Source organism: Aulonocara stuartgranti (genome assembly GCF_965226115.1).
Source record: "Aulonocara stuartgranti genome assembly, chromosome: 1".
Lineage (NCBI taxonomy): Eukaryota > Metazoa > Chordata > Actinopteri > Cichliformes > Cichlidae > Aulonocara > Aulonocara stuartgranti.
The window spans coordinates 4,160,804-4,182,898 of NC_138939.1; the positions used below are offsets into that span (position 1 = coordinate 4,160,804).

Here is a 22,095-nt window from a genome sequence, read left to right on the forward strand (position 1 = left end):
TGGAGGCCATCCGCCCATCTGTCAGTGCGTCCATCTGTACCCATTTTCTCCAAGTCGGGTTGAGGTGGGAGTGGGCTAAACTTCCTTGCTACTATTTGAAGTTTTTCCTGGGGAATGCCTAGGTGTTCCTGGGTCTCTTTCCAGTTGACCATGCCCAGAAAATTTCAAAGGGAGGCACCGAGGAGGGATCCTGAGCAGAAGCGTCTCAGCTGTCTCCTATTGAAACGCAGCAGCACAAACTCTTTTGCGAACCCCCTTTAGATGTCTGAGCCTTCACACCCATCTGTAAGGCTGAGCCCAGCCACCCACCTGCTGCTTTTATTCCCAACCTTATGCGCGTGGTCGTTACCCAGTATTAACAACCAGAGTCAAAGGTTAGAACATACATCAACTGATAAATTCAAAAGCTTTACTTTCCAGATAGGATTTTCACGAAACAGTCTGGTATATATTCTACATTACTGCTGATGCCACATAAAGAAAAAAACCTTTAATTAAAAAAGGTGTAAATCAGGAAACATCGAAGCACACTATTATTTCAAGTGGAGCATTCACAATGATTACCATCTATGAAGCAACTGGGAATCAATAACTATGGCCACATTTTCACAGCACGAATCAAGTATTCCTGCTCAAGGATGCTTCTGACAGCTTATGAACATGAGTGATGATTTTGACTGTCTGTCTGCAAAAGTATTACACAAATCACAATCACCACAATTCAACTGCTATCTTACAAACTATCAGTGCACAGGGTGTACAATTCTAGTGGCTGTGGCTTGTATATTAGCAGCTCAAAGAAAGCAATACTGTGTGAAGACAATTACTGATATTACATCATTTTTTGACAGCAGATTTTTCAATTTTTTTAATTAAATATTTATTGAAGTATTGTTTACAGACTTTCTAAGACTTAACAAGCAGATGTGAAATGCCTCCAATCTTCTGAGACCATGAAGTCAAGGGATTTGGCATCAAAAAGGTGACTTTTTTTCTTGAAATTTACATCTCAAACTCACCAACATACACATACACAAACCCATACATATATAAATATATATATAGACACAAACCTCGGCTGCACTGCTCATGCTCTCTATCCCCTCACTGGCTCGCACCAATAGCAAGTAGCGATGTTGGTCGCTCTCGTAGTCAATAGGGCGCGTCAGGCTGATTTCACCGGTCTCTGCTGAGATGGAGAAGAGACTACTGGGATTGATAAGCAGACTGTAGCTGATTGGTTTCTTCTGGAAGGACACAGCAGGTGTTGCCAAGAAGCTGGAAAGACATGGAGAAAAAGAACACAGTTGACTTCATGTGCAAAACCTGCAAACTGATCAGGTAGATAAGCTGTTTGAAATAATGTATTCAAAATATGTGTTTTTTATGTTTGAGTGATGAATACTTTTCCATAGATAAGGCGGCCCTTTTCCTGAAAAGGCTAAGAGAGGTATTAGGAGACATACAGCTATAAAAATGCTAGTATTTGCTACCCACATCATCCCACAATCTAAAGAAACTCAAGAACAGATGAGAAACTGAGTCACTTTCACTTCATCTATCAGTGAAAAAAAGGGTTACAAGGCCATTTCTAAGGCTTTGGGACTCCAATTATCCACAATGAGAGCGGTTGTCCACAAATGAGGAAAACTTTGCACGAGTAACTGGGCTACCAAAATTACTCCAATAGTATATAGACGACTCAGAACAACATCTGCAGGCAGATGCAGAACCGCAGGCCTCATTTGCCTCAGTTAAGGTCAGTGTTCATGATTCAACAATGAGAAAGATACAGGGCAAATATGGCTTCCTCGGAGAGTTCCAGTTAGAAAACCATTGCTTTGTCTGGAATTTTGCACTTTACCAAAAAACCCAGAAGGACAATTTAGCCATCGGTTTCAAAGCTCGACTGTATTCAGGTTATGCAGCAGGAGAATGATTTGAAACACTGAGGCAAGTCCAGCTCAGAATGACTCAAAAGAATGAAACAAAATGAAGGTTTTGGAGTGACCTCGCCAAAGTCTGGACTTAAATTCCATTGAGGTGCTTTGGCATAACCTTACACAGGCCGTTCATGCTTGAAAACAATCCAGCGTGGCTGAACTGAAACAATTCTGCAAAGAACAGTGGGCCAAAATTCCTCCATAACGATGTGAAAGACTCACAAATGCTTGATTGCAGTTCTTGTAGCCAAGGGTGGAACAACCAGTTATTATGTTTAGGGGGTAATTACTTTTTCACACAGGGCCAAGTAGATTTGGATATCTTTCAAAATCATCCAAAAACTGCATTTAGTATTTACTCAAGCTATCTTTGAATATTATATGTTTGATGTAACATGTAACATGTAAACATGTAAATGTGAAAAATGTGCCAAAAATCTGGAAACGGGCAATACTTTTTCACACCACTGTATTTATTATAAATGTGCTCATTTCCCCGATGAAGGAAGGAAGAAATATGTCAGTCCCAGTAAAGAGACTGCAGGTGGACCCTGAAGCCAAAATAAGGACATTAGTGCTAATTTGATCAATGAAAGTCAGAACATAAGCTCTTTGTGTGCTTTTTTTATTCTTGCCTTATTTTTAATCAGATAAAAATCAGAATATGAAAATATGTTTCTATGAGTCTTTTTTTAAGCGTATTAAAAATCAGGAACTGAAATCTTTTATTTCCAGTTGTATTTTTGATCCACTGTAGTTTACAGTCATTTGGACTCTGTTAGAGCCTGTCTGTCTCTCCCAGGTTGAAACGGAAATGACTGAAGTGCCACCTTAAAGTCTGTCCACAGATGTTATATGGACTTGACACATTGGATGTTTTTGGCAACTTTTTGTTAACAACAATGTAAATTTTAGACAAAAAAAAGAGAGTTTTGTCCATAACATTTTGAAATTATGGCAAGTATTGATCATGTTGATGAGATAGAGGTCTCAGAAACTCATGTATCACATATGATACAAAGGGCATTACAGGGTTAAGATACCTTTAGTCCTACCCACTGCCTTAAGTTGGGTTGCAAAGCAGCTTACAGATGGACATTACCTCAAGCCAGGCTAAAGAAACATTAATCGAGAGCCCTTTATAAGTGGATGTATTGAAGGGTATTAGCTGAGAAAAGCTGATGTTGGCTGGCATCGAGATGAGCTGATCTGTCAGGATTGCAGCTGAGCTCAACTCAACTCAACTAATGCCATGGTCGACATTTTTTAATTTTAAGGATATTTAAGTTTATCTAAACATATATTTAGCAAAGCTATATTTTTCATCACTGAGTTGCACAGAAGATAATATTTCTATTTTGTGATTGGTACAATGACAAGTTTAATGCTCACTGATGATGATAGATGATGGAAAAAGTTACAGCCCTATGTGACACCAGAGAGAGCTTTCTGCTAAGAATGCGACTGCAGAAATGTCGATGACTACCTATTCTTACTGTGTATGCAAATAAATATTTAAAGGTAATCCTATTACTGTGCTACACATGCTAAAGGCTAAATGAGCCACAGTATGGATTTAGTCTGTAAAACACGAGTATCTAAGAATAAATAAATAAAAGTGTACACATTAAACATACACATCTTATATTCTTTACATTGGCTCCCAATAGAGTTTAGAATTCGCTTTAAAATTCTTGTTTTAACATACAGAGCACTAAATGGCCAGGCTCCAGATTACTTATCCAAGCTTCTTTTTTGGTGGTCAGAGGGCCCGGTGGCGCCAGTGTCCGGCAGCCTCGCCTCTGTCAGTGCGCCCCAGGGCAGCTGTGGCTACAATGTAGCTGCCATCACCAGTGTGTGAATGTGTGTGTGAATGGGTGAATGACTGAATGTAGTGTAAAGCGCTTTGGGGTCCTATGGACTAGAAAAGCGCTATACAAATGCAGGCCATTTACCATTTTAAAATACACTGCTGCTCGTCATCTCCGCTCACAGACTCAGAGTCTCTTAGTTGTTCCCCGTACACGATTGAAGACAAAAGGGGACAGAGCCTTTCAGTCTGTTGCACCAAGGCTGTGGAACAGTTTACCACTACAATTACGTTTGCTTGACTCTGTGGATTCTTTTAAAAAACAGTTAAAAACTCTTCTGTTCAAGCAAGCCTTTTGTTGATCTACATATTTTATATTTTTTTTACATTATTTACATTTGATCTTTTACATTGTATATAATGTCTATTGATTTTATTGTTAATTTTAATATTTTAATATTTGTGTACAGCGCTTTGTGATTGCCTGTCTGTGAAAAGCTCTTAATAAATAAAGTTTACTTACTTACTTACTTAAATGCCCATCATGATTGTGTCGTTTTAGACACATAGTAATATTTTTCATCATGAATATTAATCATGGTATAGTGAAAGGAAAACAGCAGATGTGTGTGTGTGTGTGTAGTCAATGTCATGTATATTGTTTCATGTAGATGTCCTGTAAGGGATTTCAGTGGATGAATGTGTGTAAACTCACGGTTGTCCTTCAGGGGTGTTTTCTGGTATTGCAATAGTGAAGGAGGCATTGGTAAACTGTGGTGGCCGGGGTCCAGCAACCACAGAGATGACAGCAGGAGCACTGCGGCTGCCCAGCCGGTCAGCAGCCACCACTGTCAGCAGGTATTCCCTGTCCCGCTGCAGGGGAAGGCCCGTAGTTCGTACCTGGCCAGTCTTCCTGTCCACTTCAAAACGACCATCACCACCTGGGGACGATTTGTTTGATCATATACAGAAGGGTAATACACCAAAGACAAGATAAGCAAATAAGGCAACACACAACAACAGAGATCATCCAGTGAAAAGGACCACAGGGCAAAAAACTTTGCACAAAAGTTGCTTTCAAAAGTTGTCAGAAATATTTAAGTGCATGCTAAGCATTCACCAATAAAAAAAAGATGACTGGACAATCAGTATTCAAAGTTGCTGAGAGGAAAATGCAAAAACCACAGGAACTGGGGTGTTAAAATTCATGACCTGTATTCAGAATAACAGGATTCAATAAGACCTTGATCCAAAATATACTGCATTTTTAGAAGTTAAACTTTGAGAGGTGGGATTGAGCATTTAAATTGAAAAGTTTAGCATAGATATTAACAATAATATGTCTATGTTTTTTCTTATAATTTTTCAGTCAGTTTATTCCAATGCATCCCCATGAGGAAAATTGAAAAATCATCTTTTTAAACAGATTCTAAAACAGAGACAAGAAATCATTACAAAGCAGACAATAACAAAAGCAATTATTTTGCACAGTGGAAAAAAACCAGACAAGACACTGGAGAATCGTGTGTGCATAAAACTCAGCACTGCAGAGGGCAACAGCTCAAAGAGAGTGTATACTTGAGTCTGCACCATACAGAACATTAAAAAAAAGCACTGATCAAAACAACAAAACATTTTAAATCAAGCAAATGATTTATGCAACTGAGACTTTTGTTTTATTAAAAATGCCAACACCAACAAATGCCTCTTTGTTCAAAGGTTTTGCATATAATTTGTCTACTTTTTTCAGTGTGATTAGTGAAAAGCCAAATGCTCTGCGGTTTGCTGTCTACTACGGAAATCCCTCATAGCTGTCGGCTATGGTGGCCTTGCGAGGTCAAATGCACTGGACCTTAAGAAAACCACCAAATATAAAAACTGCAAAAGTACACAAAAACACAAGATTCATATAATAATGCAGTTGTATGTTTGCTATTAGCTGCTTACTGTTAGCTTGTCACTTCCATAGCTCCTCCGTCACATTATTGCCTCCCTGTTTTGTGATTGTTGTGACGCTGTAAACAGTCAACCTGATCTTTAACACACTATGCAGGCAAAAAAAGAAGAAGCAATTTAACCTACCGTCAGACAAAAAGTACTCCACTTCACCATTGTTGCCTTCATCTCCATCCTCAGCAGAGAGCTTGTAGACCAGGGAACCTGCAGAGGCATCAGGGGAAACCACAGCAAGGTAGGGAGCAGGAACCATGCTCCATTCTGGGATGTTGTCATTTACATCCGTCACCGTTAACTCCACTCTGACCAAGTACCACTCTGGACCTAGAGAACAAGGAAAATAAGAAGGCAGTTTTAGTTGAAGTCAAATACTAGGTTTAAAATATGCAGTGGAGTATTTCCATACCAAGAAGCTCCCTGTAACGAACAAAGGGCAACAAGCATAAACATACATTTATGTAATTTATTTGCCCTTGTTTCATTGCAGCTCAATCTGAGTGTCTCAGCTGCATTTTACACTCAGCTATGGTTGCGCATCCTCTACTGTCACTGTGTGTGTGTGTCTGTGTGTGAGAGAGGTAAAGGGTAGCGATGACCATGGAGATGAACAGCAGAAGACAGACTGGAGAGAAGAAGAGTGTTTATGACAACTTATTATCCTGGTGTAAGTGTGATGACGCCTTCCAGGAAGTGTTAATTAATCTAAAACCAACCTCTGGGGCTGAAAAATTGCCAAAAAATGACTCCCATGTTAAAATGCCCAACTTAGAGTAACAGAATTAAAAGCAAGTATACAGGTTGGTACAGAAAACAGTTTCTGGCTCTATTACTACAGCAATTTATTTATTTGGATACTGATAAAATTTTGATTGTCAAATGAGGTAACATAGACGACAGAACCAGGTAGCCGTCTGCTGGGTCTCACCTCCAGTGAACTGGTCCTCTGGTTGTGGTGATTTGTGGAGCATTTTTAACAGAAGTATGTGACAAATAATATAATTTGCTGTGGGGTACAAAGCATCCAAAAAGTATGTGCTTCAGTTTTGGAGAGTGAAACCGAGCTAGTTACTTAGCACTAATTAGCAGGTAGCTGTGCCTGTGCATCACACACAGTTTATGAATGCAGCTTGCAATGTTATTGATAGCTGAATGATTTAAAATGATCACACTGAGGCTCTCTCTCACACACATATGTACACGTATATATAAAACAGAAGAAGGGCAGCTGACCTCATTACCCATCTGTTAGCCTAGATGAAACACTAAAGACTAAACGTGAGAAACACACAAGAAGATGAATAATTGAGCATTATAAAATCTTTTCAGAGCTAGTCCCATTTTATCTCATTTTTTTGTTGGTTACATTTACATATTATAATTTACTTCTTTTAGGTTAATGTTTCATGTAGTCTTACGCCACGAAGGCACAGCCATTGGCTAGGTTCCTTCATTAGTATGTATTTATTTAGTTCATTTCTGTCTTCTGACTGCTGCTCTTTTCTTTCATAACCACTGACTCCAAAGAAAACCAGACATTCAGCCTTCTGTTTTACCAACCACTAATAACTCAGACGGAAACACAGTTGTCTTTCCAATAAGTGCTGCAGACTAACTGGCTCAGGTCAAATTCAATCAATTTCACTTTATCAATTTGGTCTAATGAATGCCAAAAGTGCCAAAAATAAATTGATTAAATGATTTGTTATTTAATTAGAATCAGACATATATGCACAATTTATTAAATGTATAATTAAATGGCATTACTTAAAGTATGAATCATTTTATGTAAAAAACACAAAAGTAAACTCATTATTAACTTAATTTAATAAGGTTCTTGTATATAGTCAGTTAAGGCTGCTAGGTTATGTCCACTTTCCCACGCTGTTAAAATCTATTCTGTCATCATCAATCTAGCTCATTCATTTTCTTGCCCAACCTCTGCTGACCAGCATGTTGATGCACTTAACGGATATCCAGAAGATTGATATCCAGAAATCATCAGCATGTGTTTTTAGTATTATTTATTTAAATGGAATTAAACTTTTTTCTTTCTTTTTTTTACATAACAAACAAAAAAAGGTATAGATTAATCAGTAATACTTCATAATACTATAATACTACAGTCTCGAGATAGCACTGATTTCTCTATATGTTGCTAAGAACATGAGAAACAGGTGCATCTAATTATTAAAATATATGTAGACAAATTTATGGAGATGTAAGGCAAAAACAATCAATTCTTGTTATGACCACTTTGATTCTTCATCACGGCCTGAAATTTCTGAGACAAGCTTTCTTACAAGTTCTTAGTAGTCTTCAGGAAGAGTTCCCCAGGCTTCTTGAAGAACATTCAAAGATGTTCTTTGGATGTTTCTGCCTTTTGTTTTGTTCTCTGTCATAATGACCTCATACAGCTTCAGAAATATTGAGGTCCAGGCTCTGGGGCGGCCAATCCATGGCTGTGTATGCTTTTACTGCATTGAAGGGTGTTTGGTATCATCGTCGTCTGTTCTCGTAATTCTTTCAATTTTGAAAAGCTCCCTAACACCACTAACCAAAATCAAGATCCAAACAATTCAATTCAATTTTATTTGTAATCATGTCCAAGCCTCCAAAGCTGGCAGACTCTCATTGGTATACCTCTGTCCTGACGTCCTCTGCACATACTGATGACAATTTGACACAAAAAAATGTCACAATTTGGGTTCATTACTCAATGACACTTGTTGCCACTCATTTTCAATCCTGTTCTTGTCTAATCTGGAATATCTCAGCCTTGTCTCTTGGCTTTATTTCTTTAATAGTGACTTCTTCATAGACACCCCATACTATTATAAACTATTTACATTGTACTTACAGTTATAATTAAGAGGTTTGAAGCTTATACATTTCAGATTGGTGTAACTAAGGCTTAAGCAAAAGCCATGTTCAGACACATAAATCAAACAAATAAATACAAAAATCATCTTATTCAGTTACACTTTCTTATATTAAGCTGTCATCTCCCTCTGGTCCCTTCTTGAATGTCCCATGTGAACAACAGACAATGGAAATGTAATCCAAAAGAAACTGCAGAGGCCATCTTCACATTTCAACTAGTAATCATAATCAGTGCCGTGCAATCTGCATCCACAGTAAACAGCAATCATAGTGACAGTGGTAAAACACAGCGAGGTCCCGTACAGTCCTCATCAATACACCCACCCTTCCACCCACAAACGCACAGCACACATCAGTGCTAGCTGATCACAGCAGGGAAGCAGAGGAGTAATTTCAGGGCTGGAGCCAAAGACTTGCTGTCATTTGTGTCTGCTTTGATACCTGCTGTAAAAAAAAATTCAAATTCCTATTTGGCGTCACAAAAACAAGTAGCGAGGTGAGAAAAGTCCTTTGCGCGTATGACTTTGCATCGAATAATGCAAAGTGGACAGACAGAAGATACAGAGAAAAAGACATTAAGATTTAAATATATTTTCAGAACGAGAGGGTGTAATCAAGCAATATATAGAGCGCAGCAGGAAAAAGCAGCAAGAAAATAAGAGCTGAGTGTCGCATGAACAGGATTAAGAGTGAAGCGCAGAGACTGAAAAATGACCCTGCGGTTGTTATAGAAACAGCAGAACAACGAAAAGTGGAAGATGGAAGAATTAAGTAGAGACAGAAAAAAGAAAAGCACGAAAAAGCAATTGCATAAATCAGTGGCATTAGAGATGACGGGGGGTGTTACAAAGAAAAATATAAGAAGACATCAAAAGACGACAGAAGAGCAAAATAAAGCAGCCATATCGCCCCCCCAAAATATATAGCATACCACTTGATTTTGTGGTTCAATCCGTGTATTTGTTGATAATCTCTTTCTCTTCCTTCGTCTTCGAGGTCATAACAGATTCAAAATTAATTGGAAAAAGGACAATGCAGCTTTGAGAAAAAGGGATAGCACATCCAAGACAATAAATCACCAAGCTAATATACAGAGCATTGTGCCTGAATGCATCTTACACATGCACACGCCTTTCTCACTAATAACAATCATCAGTGGATTAGTGGCTAAAGGAGAACATTGGGAGATACAGCATGGTGCTATTGCCATCCCCATCACTAATGCATCTTAGTGGATCTAATGACATGTTGCAATTCCTAGAAACAGTGGGACCTGCAATTACTAACAGTGCCATAGAAGGCTTTTCCATGCCCACCAACCTAGTCCAAGGATTTCTAAATTTCATTCTGCCACAGTGCTTTCATCTCATCTTGTTCTCAGACCACATACAGAATATGTAGAGTCAATCACCCCCTAATGAAAAATGGTAGCTGTGTGTGTTTGTCTTCTGATCATAACACGACTCAATTAACATGAACCAAAACCAGAAACTGTGGTCAAAGTTGAACAAAAGTTGCGATTCCCTGCTGTAATGTCGTGCAGCCCTTTTCACTATTTGACTTTTGAAGCTTAAAAAAAAAACCCAAAACAAAAAACAAAACAAAAAAAAACACACAAATTGGCATACAAAAGAAAAGGCAAAACAGCATCATTAGTGATGGCTTCATTAAAAAATGGACTCAAATTCATACTAATGTTATGTCTGTGGTAAGTTAAAGTTACTCCCACAATCACTTTATATTTACAGACAAAAAATACCAAAGCATAAAATCCCCGTGCTCTTATTTTCAAAGTTCGATCACTGCTAATGAGCACTGACTGCCATTCCCGCTTCCCTTTTGAGAGTGTGGACAGCTGTTGCGTCAGTCCGTGATATGATTCAGGTCAAGCTCCACCGATTGAGGACTTTTACGGTCGATTCACATATACAGATACTGATTTTACTGTGTAGTTAGCTGGTAGTCAGCAGGTTGTTGTGTTTGTGGCACTGGAAACATGGAAGTTTCATAATGTGCTCTGGTGGACAGACTATGGAACATCAAAACTCATAACACAATGAAAGGGTGGTTAAAATCATGTAAACTGCCAATACTAATATATCAGTAACTAGCTAATATTGGTCAGGTGGGGCAAACTGAAGAGTTAAACTAGTTCATGTGCTGGAGCCGTGAGCTCACGTAGGCTAAAGAGCAGAACAAGAACTACGAATGAATAAACATGAATACATGTATCCTGCCCTCTCCAGAGTATACCTCCACCTCTAAAGGTTCTCTTCCACTTGCTCCCTATTCTATTTACAGATCACAATGTTGTCTGCAAACATTATAGTCCAAAGAGACTCTTGCCCTTTCTTCATCTGTTAACCTGACCATCATCATTACAAACAAGCAGAGCAAGTTCATAACGTAATCACACCCCAACTTAAACCATCTGTTACTCACAACCACACACGTCACCACTGTCTGTCTGTCATCATATACGTCCTGCACCACCCTCACATACTACCACTACCACAGTTCCAAAATTGGCACCCAATCTTATGCTTTCACTAGATCTGCATGTTTTATTTGGCCAAGATTTTATACCAGATTACCTTCCTGATGCAACACTTCCCATTTATCCAAGGTTGGGACTAACACTAGAACTACACTGGTGTCTGCCTCCTACCCTGGATGAGTTATTTTCAAACGAGGCAAATACTAAATTAACAAGTAACCTTGACAGCAGATCAAATGATGACATTATTTAACACTCTAAATATTCACAGATTTGGACTCTTCACCCTGTTCTGGCAGATTCTGGTACAAAGGACTATGAAAAAATGTTTTAGTCCTTCCTATTATTGTTGAAAACAGATGATGGAGCATTCTCAGAGATGGCCATACAGATCCCTTTGCAATACTGCTCCAATGCCTGCCACCATTGCAAAGACCAGGTGGCTTTTCGTTTAAAAACACCGGGTTGTAATAGGCTAATGAGTAGGCAGGTTTTGTTACTTCCTGATCTAGTAGATATAATGCCAACTGAATGTGGGCACTGTGAGAAAATAATTTTTCAGACTCACACCACAGTTTTCACTCTCTAAGTAAAGTGCTTGCAGTGAGACTGGCTATTACTTAGATATAGAGCAGTAGAGAAAGACTAGCAGGCCGAGGTGGAAAACATACGCCGAAATAAAAAATAAAAAAAGGGATCACATTAAGATCTGCTTTATTTGAGGATGACCTGATCACTGAAATATGCCTTGATCAGCCTCAATACTCATCCTTGGGATCAACTTGGGACACTTCTGAGATTTCTGTTGGGGAATTGCTTTGCAGCGGGGTGCATTATGAAGTCAATTACATGAAAAAATTACACCAATTCACTGCAAAGCACATGTCTTCAGCACATCAACTTACCAAGGATAAACAGTACATCACGGGAACCAAACTGTCATAATAAAATGTGTCGAAAAGCCTTTAATATCTCTGTGAAACAAGAACACAGTTATGACTCATATGAAGCCTTAAAGTGCCAAGGTACAGCACCAGCCAGAGAGGCTTTTTTAAGTGGATATGATGCAACTGATGAATCAGGTTAAGTCTATATGTAAATATGTTACATCACTACATAAATGAGTGAGCTTGGAGATGTCAATATGAATGTGAAGGTACTTAATTTAACAGCCGAAGAATGAAAGAGAGCCCTCCTTTCTCATCTGCACTCCTCCGGTGACCTCAATCAGCACCTTTCTAACTCTGCTACCTCATTTTCTCCCCATCCTTCTCCCCCTCCTGCTCTACATTATGCTGACAGTACTGATAGCATAATGTGGAGTTTACCCCTCCTCTCGCTTTCTCTCATTTAGTGCTAACATGCTGAACTAACTACTCCAGCCTTCAACCCACTGAAGAAAAGAGTTTTGCTATACCTGTGAGTGTGTGTCTGCACACACTCACAGGCTGTGCCTTCACATCTTTGAAAAAAAAAAGAAGAGACAAATGGTGTAAGACAAAAAAATAAGCAAGAAAAAGGAAAGGAGAAACAGATTGAGAGAGACTAAGAAAGCAAGACAGAAAAAAAAAAGTAACTGAAAGGAAGGCCAGTTAATTAAATGTCCTCCGAGGATTACTAAAGGCTATTTGCTCTCACTGGTAACTGTTCCATCCATAATCTCCTTGAATGGAAAGCTGTTGCCATCTTAGTGACTTTTTAGATTTTTGCACAAAAACGCCAATTAAAGCCAGGGATGAGAGACAGAGACAGAGCAAGACAGTGAGGAAAATCACGCTTTAGTTCTTACACTAATTGCAAATGATACAAATGGTTAGCCAATAGTTTCGCTGTTTATTCTTCCAGCAAAGCTACTCATAATTGAAAATCTTCACACTGCCAATACTGAGCTCAAACAAATGCACACATGAGCTTGCACGAACACTTAGAGTGACTACACATTCAGAGAAGTGCAACAGCTAATTTGAAAACCAATGCTATCATCTAATGCTGGCCAATGTCAATTGGAATCAATATCACAGTTAATTGTCATATTTACATCAATAAAAATAGATTAAAAATATGTTGCTGGACTAATGTTCTGGCAATTGATCACAGTTTACAACCCAGTGAAAACTTCCCCCGAACTCTATAAATGGCACTTTATCATCTTTGAACTTACTGATTTAGTTTTATGCTTTACTTTAATAAATTTACTGGTTAGGTTTAGTCTCGCTGATCTTATCAGCAATGTGCATCCAAGGAAACGTCTGTTCTGATAAACCCACACTTCCTCCTCAGTGACCAAAATCTGAAAGAAATATATAAAGGCAAAGAAAACACATTAACGCATTTATCTAACCTAAATATAAGTACGATTGCAAACATTATACACAGATTCTTATAACAAATGCATGGGAAATTGTTTTTCAGGTTACTGAAGAAATAATTGGTGTTCGTTACTAGGGATGGGTATCGTTTAGGTTTTATCCGATACCGGTGCCAAATCGGTACTTTTGAAACGGTGCCAGTGCTCAAACGGTGCTCAAACCGGTGCTTAAAGAATGGAGAACACAAAATTGGTCCAAAAACCTCATGTTCAGCTGTTTTTTGTAAAAATATAACAATGTTAGCCTTTTCTGCAGCTATGGGGCATATATGGTATCACTCTTGGCTGGAAGCAGTGCTTAAACAATGGAAAAAACACAAACTTTGTCCTAAACCTCTCATGTTTAACTGTTTTCCACTTTTTCTTTGGTCATTTTAGCCTTTTTAGCCAGGGTGAAGGGAGTATCTGCCATCAAACAAGAGGACAGCCGCATGTAGCTATGATGATGTTTGCTAGTTCACCTTACATGCATTAATGTAATAACGTGGTTAGCCTACTCAACGTAAATTAGCTACTCACGCAGAGAAGAACGGCTGCTGCCACCATCATCCGTCATCATTTCTGCTACACTGGCAGGGTTAGGGGCCAGGACTCTCCTCTTCGTGTTTTTGGGGGATGTTGCATAACAGGCAACCCACCCGCAGTAGATGTGCTCGGTGTGAGGTCTCGCAGCAAGCTATCAAATACGGCGCATTTCTGGGCTTTTAAAAAAAACGCTATGCGTCACCAGGTGTTTCATCGGATTTCAGGTGTTACCTCCTTTGACAGTATCACAGTATCAGCTTAAAGCACTTGTTGCAGGCTGCTGAGTTTGCATATTTTGCTGTGAAGTACAGCCAGACTTTTGACCGCTTCGCCTTGGACATTTTTAATCTGTAGCTCTGCTCTAACAGAATGTACGTACCTGGCCCCGCCTACTATCCTCGGAAACGTAAAATGATTGGCTAGAATCTAAAGTGTATCACAGCTCAGGAAAAAAAAGCACCGAAATAAAGCACCGAAATGTGCGCTGCTTTTCGGTCTGGTTACTACCGTTTATGTCAGAACGGACACCGGTACCCATCCCTATTCGTTACCCACAGCGAAGCCAATGTAAAGATATTTGTCACACACTATAGAGAGGCCTTTGTTTTTTTTTTAAATAAATCCCTGTGCTGGATGAGGTCTCACTACTTCAGAGAGGTCTGAAAGGTTACGCTCAGAGCCTTTTTGGGGCAGGATAACCTGACCGAGTCTTCTATTTCAAGTCTCATTTTATGCCACTGCACAGTCCTCAAATATGGCTTGGCTGCTCATTACCTAAGTGAACAGATAGTACAGAGCATCACAGTGTCTCTTTACCTGGACCTAAGGGTAAAGTTAAAAGGTGATATAAATAAAACTTGCTGCAAAAGGATACACTTTGGAACTGACAACCATACCATCTGTAACATGTATTCTCATCTATGGTCTTCATACGTTCAGCTTTTGTATAATTAATGCATTCTTATTTTACATTTCACACCTGAAAGGTTACTGCTACATGAGTGAAGAGCTTTTCTCACTATAGTTCCATAACACACCATAAATCAAATTAAGTTAGTTAAAGAGTTCAAAGGGTTGTTTCAATGAATTTTCCATTAAGTACACAAGCTTAGCATTATCCTCCCAAAGCCAATAATTGGTCAATCCCTTCCTGAGATTACTCTACTTACCATCTGGATCTAAGACTGTCTTACCAACTGTGATACCAGCTATTGTTTACAACCTACTCTCTATTGCTCCAGTTAGAAGGGATTAGTCTTGATACCTCAGATGACGCAAACCTCGGAGCACAATAGGAAGACCATGTGTCCCCTATTTAACAATCAACTAATTAGCCTACTAAATCCTTTAATTAACTTAAGGGCAGACACGTGCAAGCCAAAACACTGGATGTGTGCAGATGTTTGTGTGGGTTTAAGCGTCAGAGCTCGATTTACAGGTAATGTCTGTGATCTTTGGCTTTATTAAGTCCTATTAAGGTGCACTGGGATTCAGAAGGTATTACAACCTTCAGCCTCTTGTCTCTCTTGCATCTTGCCTTTGCCTCACCATTTAGCACAAAAAATGGACTGATATCAAAGTCACTGCATTTATTCGGTAAAAGTTTAAGCAACAGCTGTTCAGACAGAGCCAAGTGCTCGGAGGAAAGCTTGCTAATGCAGTTGCCGTCGGTCCCAAACACACAGCTCAAGCCTCATGTTATTCCAGTTATTTTTGCTAAAAGCAAAATGTCAGCTGACAGAGAAAATCTTAACCCTAGCCTTAAACCAAAGCAGTGTCTTTTTCCTTACCACAGAGCTTACTTAATCAAAGTTTTGCATTTTTGTTTGTACAGTTTCTTGAAAATTAATGTCCTTTTTTTTTCCTAAAATGGAAACATATTTATGAGAGTAAGAGAATTAAAATAAAATCAGAGGTAAACTTTTGCTAAAACTTTGGTTACAACAGTAGCAGTTGGTACTTTCAACTGAAATTAACAAAAAGCAGGGACAATTTATAGCACATCTCTGGAATTTTGTCCGTGTCTTTTGAATTTGTGTGTTCTGGGGGTGATTTCCATGTAAGGGTATTGTGAGATCTGTGCTATTTTCTATTGTTTTTGTGATAACTTTGTCCTTCTCTGCAGCAGGGGCTCCGCATGGATTGTATAAAAGATGGATGTAACTTCCAGGTCTGAAAAGTGAAGCCAATCTGCAGGTGCCCTAAACCTGCATTCTTTTCCATGGCCACCAGGGGGCAATACTTGTGGGGGCGAGAAGATTTTCAGCCCATAGAAGTCTAGTGGATTTGTGATTGAAAGTCATTAGCCAGTGAGTGTAAAATTTCACAGTCTAATTTGCACCTTGTTTGCCAAATCGTGGTTTCAAAAACTACAGCGGAAATGCCTGCGTTGAGGCTTCAAAAGGGAACTTGTCATGTCACAACAGCTGCTTTCATCTTGGATCCTTTTATTGGACGGACAAGAGCACAAACATGAAAATTAGCCAACAGATTGGTTGCTTTTGACACTGCCCCCTGCTGACAGCAAACGGCTACAACTTCTTTAGGGCAGTCTACAAATCTCTTTGCAGGCTCTGTCAAAAGTATGCCACAGAGGTACCTTTGATTGTATGTTGGTCCCATGTGGAGCCAGTGCCTTATTGTTTTTATTGCTCCTCTTCCTCTCTATCTGGAAGCTTTAGCTTCTGTGTGATACTCTTTTGTACCTCATTACCTTAATGTTTAACAGAATTAGCTATAAAATACTTTTTGGCCTGAACATCTTTTCCTGTATTTTAATTCACCTATCAAAAACTTTATTCATTTATTCATTCATGTTTTAGCTTTTTTATGTGTTGATGGCAACAAAATCAAAAGACGCAGATATTTAATTTCAAGTCAATCCTAAGTCCTTGACCCCCAATCGAGAGGTTTGTAAAGTCAATGCCGAGTCTCACTGAAACTGTTCTGCAGGATGTGGTGGCCCAACACCTTACTTAGTGACTGAACGGGAGAATCAACTGCTGTCATCAACCTAATCTATCATGTCCCTTGAAGACACACCATAAAGTCAGTAAATGAGTTTTCAAGCCCCTAAGCAACTTAATTTATATCTGAAGTACTGCTATTTCAGCAGACAAGGTTTTAATATAGCTTGGCCCTACTGCAGAACTTCAGTCAAAGACAATGCATGTCCTCTGCTCGCCATCACTCAACACAAACCTGCTTTCCAGTTGTCACTAAATCAACCATTTCATTAAACAGACCTGCCTTGGATCCAAGCACAGCAGAGACCAAAACAAAAACAAGTGCTTTCTTTTTTGCTTTTGTTTTTGTCTGAATTCCGACGTCAATAAAGACTCGCCATTATCCATTTTCTTAAGTTTGTCTGGGAAACGTCGAGATGTTCCCAGAACAGCTGAGGGAAATAATCTCTCCAACGTGTCCTGGGTTGGCCTCCTGCAGGTAGGACATGCACAGAACTCCAAACCCAGAAGGCGTCTAGGAGGCATCCTAGTCAGATGCCCAAACCATCTCAACTGGCTCCTTTCAATGTGAAGGAGTACCAGCTCTACTCTGAGCCCCTCTCTCTAAAGCAGAGCCCAGAATAAAAAACAGAAATCAGTTTCAATGGGCAGTCTGAAAAGTTTCCACAGGATAATCCACTGAGCATAATTTATAAATTTGACAGGTAATATATTATTTTCCCCTACATATCCTGTAGTCATCAGCAAAAGAGACGAGCGGTTTCATCTATACAATCTGTAGCAGTCTTCCAGCACGTAGCCTAATTAATCTGAAAGCTGTTAAAACAAATTAATTTTAAATGAAAACAAATTGGGCAATTACTATTCATTTCTCTCACAAATAGGTCTTTGTCATGCCAACAGTTAACTATCACATCTAATACACTATTACAAGGTATTGATCATTTCATTGATAAATGAATTAATTGCTCAACTAATACAATCACAGAAATAATAAAATGATTATTATAAATTTACACAGAGAGCTAAAAGAGCAGCTCCCATCCAAAGGTTTCCAATTAATTACACATAACAAACTGCAAAAAACACAAAAAATATGAATTTATTATCAAAGTACTTGCCAGCTAATCTATTAATGAACTCACCATTGTGGTCCATTTTGTCTGGAGAAAATTTCGTGTTTTTCTCTGTAAATTAAGAGTGGAAATCAAGATGCTGCATGAATCATGTGGATTCCAATTAAAATGGCAACAGAAGACTTCTGATAGCCACGAGTTATACAGACATTATAATCCATCCCTCCATCTGTCTTCCTGCTTCACCATGTGTGGCTGTAGACTTTTTTTTTTTTGGTCTTTGGGCAAAGCGAGAGAACAGAAATTGGGAGGACGAGCTACATATTTCCATATTCTCTCTCTTCTGCACTGGTTCTTCTGTCAAGTTCTCTCTGCTGATTACAGAAAATGGGAGTTAATCGTTTCATCTCTCATCTACACTCAGTTCCAGCAGCTGCAGAAGGCTAGTGGAGGGGGCCGGGAGTCTCACAGATAATGAGAGCTAAAACCATGATGGATCTGGCAACCCACTTGTTTGGGCTCACTGGGAATGGCAGTTGAAAGCGTACTCTATGAAAATATGGACTCCAGTCCAAAACCTTGAGGCTGGCTTAGTTCCATCTGTGAGAAAAATAAATGGAGAGGGAGAGCAGAGGAAAGAATAGCAGAAAAAGGAAGAAAACTGGGAGACAGCTCAATTGAGAAAAAAAACAGAAAGCAAATGAATGTGGGTTTATTCACGTATAAATGTTCAAAAATGGCGCTACATCAGCTTTCCCAAGACCATCTCTATGATTCTGACAAAATTACGAGTATTGAGTTTAAATGGAGGCTACTGTTTTATTTGTGAGTTCTGTGAGGTCATCGCAGGATAAGCAACTGACTGAACATAGCACACTGACGTTTTTATTTTGCAGATAAGTACCTTATGATTAATTGATGTAAACTGTTTCATAGTCTTGCACCACCACTTATTCAGTGAGGGAGCGATAGTGAGATCGGGCACCTTGTTTCGAATTATATGAGCCTGGTGAAAGGTCATCAGTTGTACTCAGACTGATAAACTAGGCAGCATCCTCTGCCTACTACTGTAGGTGTCATCTCAGTCAGCTGTGATCGTTCCATCCTGCTGAATGGAAGTAACAAGCAGTGTATTCCAAGTTAGAAAAACAACAAATCTCTACACTTGGATGCTTGAGTGATGATGGAGCTGTAAGTTTGAAACCCATCTTTCAACTTAACTTTCATTTTGTCACAACGTTTACCTTCATTTTCACAGGTTATTTGATGTTACAAAGTGTCAACAACAGTTACCACTGCGGTCGCTATGCGCACTACTTCACACGCACTCTTCCAGGGCTGAAAAAAGATGACAGTATGAAGGTTCCTCACGTGGCCACTTGCTACTCTAAAAGTTATCAATCCCCTTAGATTTCCATGTTAAAATATATCGCCTGGCACAAAAAATCATTTCGTTGTATATAGCTAAGTTTTGAGTTGTTTTTTCTTTCCATTGCTACAACGAGATTTCTGCTTGCCTTGATCTTCACTAATCAAAGTTGCCAAATGGGTGTTCTCAATGAAGGTTTTGGTGCCCAACGAAACATTTTCAAGTAATTAAAATAATATGGCTTACGTGATTAATTGTACTTCGAACAGCCCATCCAAAAAGTATTATTTTGGTGAGTGAAATTTTGTGCAATGCAGTTTGGTAATAGCTGATAATATAGCAACCTACACTGCTGGCCCACAGACACACTTTTACTCCAAAGACTTTTTGATGACAGAGGTGCAAAATGTAAACATTAGGCTTTCAAAACAGATTTTCACAAATTATTGGGACATTCAATGATCTCTGCCTTGGTCTCTGCTAAATAACAACTGTACCAGAGGGTAGAGGAGGGCACCTACTGAGGAGATGTATGGGATTAAATGTTATTAAATGAGCTGGTGACATTTAAGTCAGATGGTGCAGGCCTTCAGTGTGGGATGAAAGTTTAGCTAAATTTACGAAATTTGGTTTTGGTCCACCAACATTCTCAGTCAGACAGCAGAGAAATGGAGCTGACTGGTTAAGCTTAACTAGTTATAGCTTAACTATGTAATCAATTATCTCAATTATCTATTATCCTTTGTATGAATGTTTACTACTAGTGTAGATTTTAATATTTATGCACAGATCGTAAAATCTTCCTGCCCAGTGACTGCAGGTATAAGTCAGTTATATGTAGCTTAGCTGAGACCCCATGTTGTGTTGGTGCACAGTCGCAGTTAAAAAAAAAACTAAAAGTGTGTCATTAAGCGCAGTAGGGGTGGGTGTGGAGAGAGCACCTTTGAGTGAAACGCCACGACTCCTCTCCTCATTTTATACAGCCCCATAATGCCAACAAACAGCACAGCATGAAAAGCTGCTAAACGGATTATTAAGCGGATTATTAACGAGCAAGCGTGAGAGGATTAGTCATGTTGCTTTGAAGTCAATCTGAGGAAGGAGAAATTGACTTGGAACACACTACAGTTCCCTTCTCTCCCTTCACCTTTTTCTTTCTATCCCTTTTCTATTTTTGAGTAAATGAAGGGGGGGGGGGGGGGGGAGAGGGATAGTTCAGTCACAAACCCACACCTTGGCAGCAGACCTATAGATGCTTGAGCTATGAAGACAAACCAACACTCCTTCTTCAACACCTGAAATGTGGAAAAGTGGGAGGTATTCATTATCGGTAAAGCACCCTCTATATAGTTCATTTTCTAGTTCTATTAATTATGCTGCTTTACAGAGGTGGCAAGACTATTCAAATCAAGAAAATGTTCTTGCACATGCAGCATTGTACAGACTGAACAAAGTATTTATTCATCGGTTCCTTTACTGAGGAAAATGTGGGGTTCAGCATACAAAGTCCTGTTTTTATCTTGCATTTTCATAAGAAATGCAACATATTTACCTCTGTCCTCTACCTCTATTTACCTCATCTCCAGACAACTAGACAAATGTTATCTTTCTAGCCCCTAGCAACAAACTAATAAAAATATTTTCCTCATTTTAATTTTAGCTGTTCCTCTAGTTTGCAAAGTTCGTCCCTCTAGTTTGCCGTTTGGGTCCAATCCAGTCCGTCAGTGCAAAAATGATCCAAAAACATGTTTGAGAATCCTTTCAAATGATCCATTTCTTTTATTCTGTCTTATTTCAGCTGTAACTGTGTAAGAAAAAACAAATAACAAGATGACTTGAGAAGTTGAAAAACACACTGTTGGTGAATTTTGTTGCTGCAGGCCTCAAAGTGTCATCTCCCTCCTCACAAAGAGGTGACCATACCAGACGCCGGGATTTCATCTGCTTTGTTAAGGTCTCTTAGCAGCATCTGAGCGAGTGGGAGTGAAATCTGCACTATCCACATGCACTGCAGCCTTAAACAAATAAGGCCATTATCCAGCCGAGCTGTATGTGAATGACCGCATCAGTTACACTGGACATTTAATAACTCAAACTTTTTTTCCCACTGTCACCTCCTTAGCACAAAGACTGTGTAATGTCTGACTGACCTCATGTTGGCCAGAGAATTCACAGCAAGCGAGTGGGTGTCATGTGTCCCGTGTTCTACTTCTGCTGTATTTATAGTATTGAGAACATATCTGAGAAAATCTGCTAGATTTGAGAAAGGGCTACTTCGATAAAAGCGCAGACCTTATCCTCCAGACAGTGTCCAGAGTTCAAGTGGGAAAAACAATTTAAGTCTCATGCGCTGCCTCAAAATGTTATCCACATAACTTTGGTCGTCTGTCCCATTGGTATAATTTATTTATTTGGTGGTGGGGGTGATTTTAACCATAACTGTGTGTGTTTGTGTAAGTGCATGCGCTCATCCATGCACAGGTGACTTTGTGTGTCTGAATGAATCAAGTGACACTGATTAATCTGTCAGGTAAATATCACATTTCTGTGATTTTTGGGGTCATTTCTGACTCAAAATGATAAGCTGGTTATCAAATTCTGCGACTGCCTGATAAAAACTGATCATTTTAATAAAGTGTTTTGGAGCAGGAAGGCACTAAAAAAATCTCAAATAAGCAGTCTCACTGTTTTACCATCATTGCCCA

General features: G+C 39.1%; 1 protein-coding gene across 2 annotated transcripts in view; it reads right to left on the reverse strand.

Moving 5' to 3' along the window:
- LOC309714747 (neural-cadherin) overlaps positions 1-22,095 on the reverse strand; it is a 335,326-nt gene that overhangs the window by 238,927 nt on the left and 74,304 nt on the right. For both annotated transcript variants that reach the window (XM_082547420.1, XM_082547421.1), the window contains exons 2-4: positions 5,836-6,033; positions 4,469-4,694; positions 1,074-1,278 (exon numbers count right to left, since the gene is read on the reverse strand). In XM_082547420.1, coding sequence (XP_082403546.1) covers positions 1,074-1,278; positions 4,469-4,694; positions 5,836-6,033 — 629 coding nt within the window. The remainder of the gene's footprint in view (positions 1-1,073; positions 1,279-4,468; positions 4,695-5,835; positions 6,034-22,095) is intronic.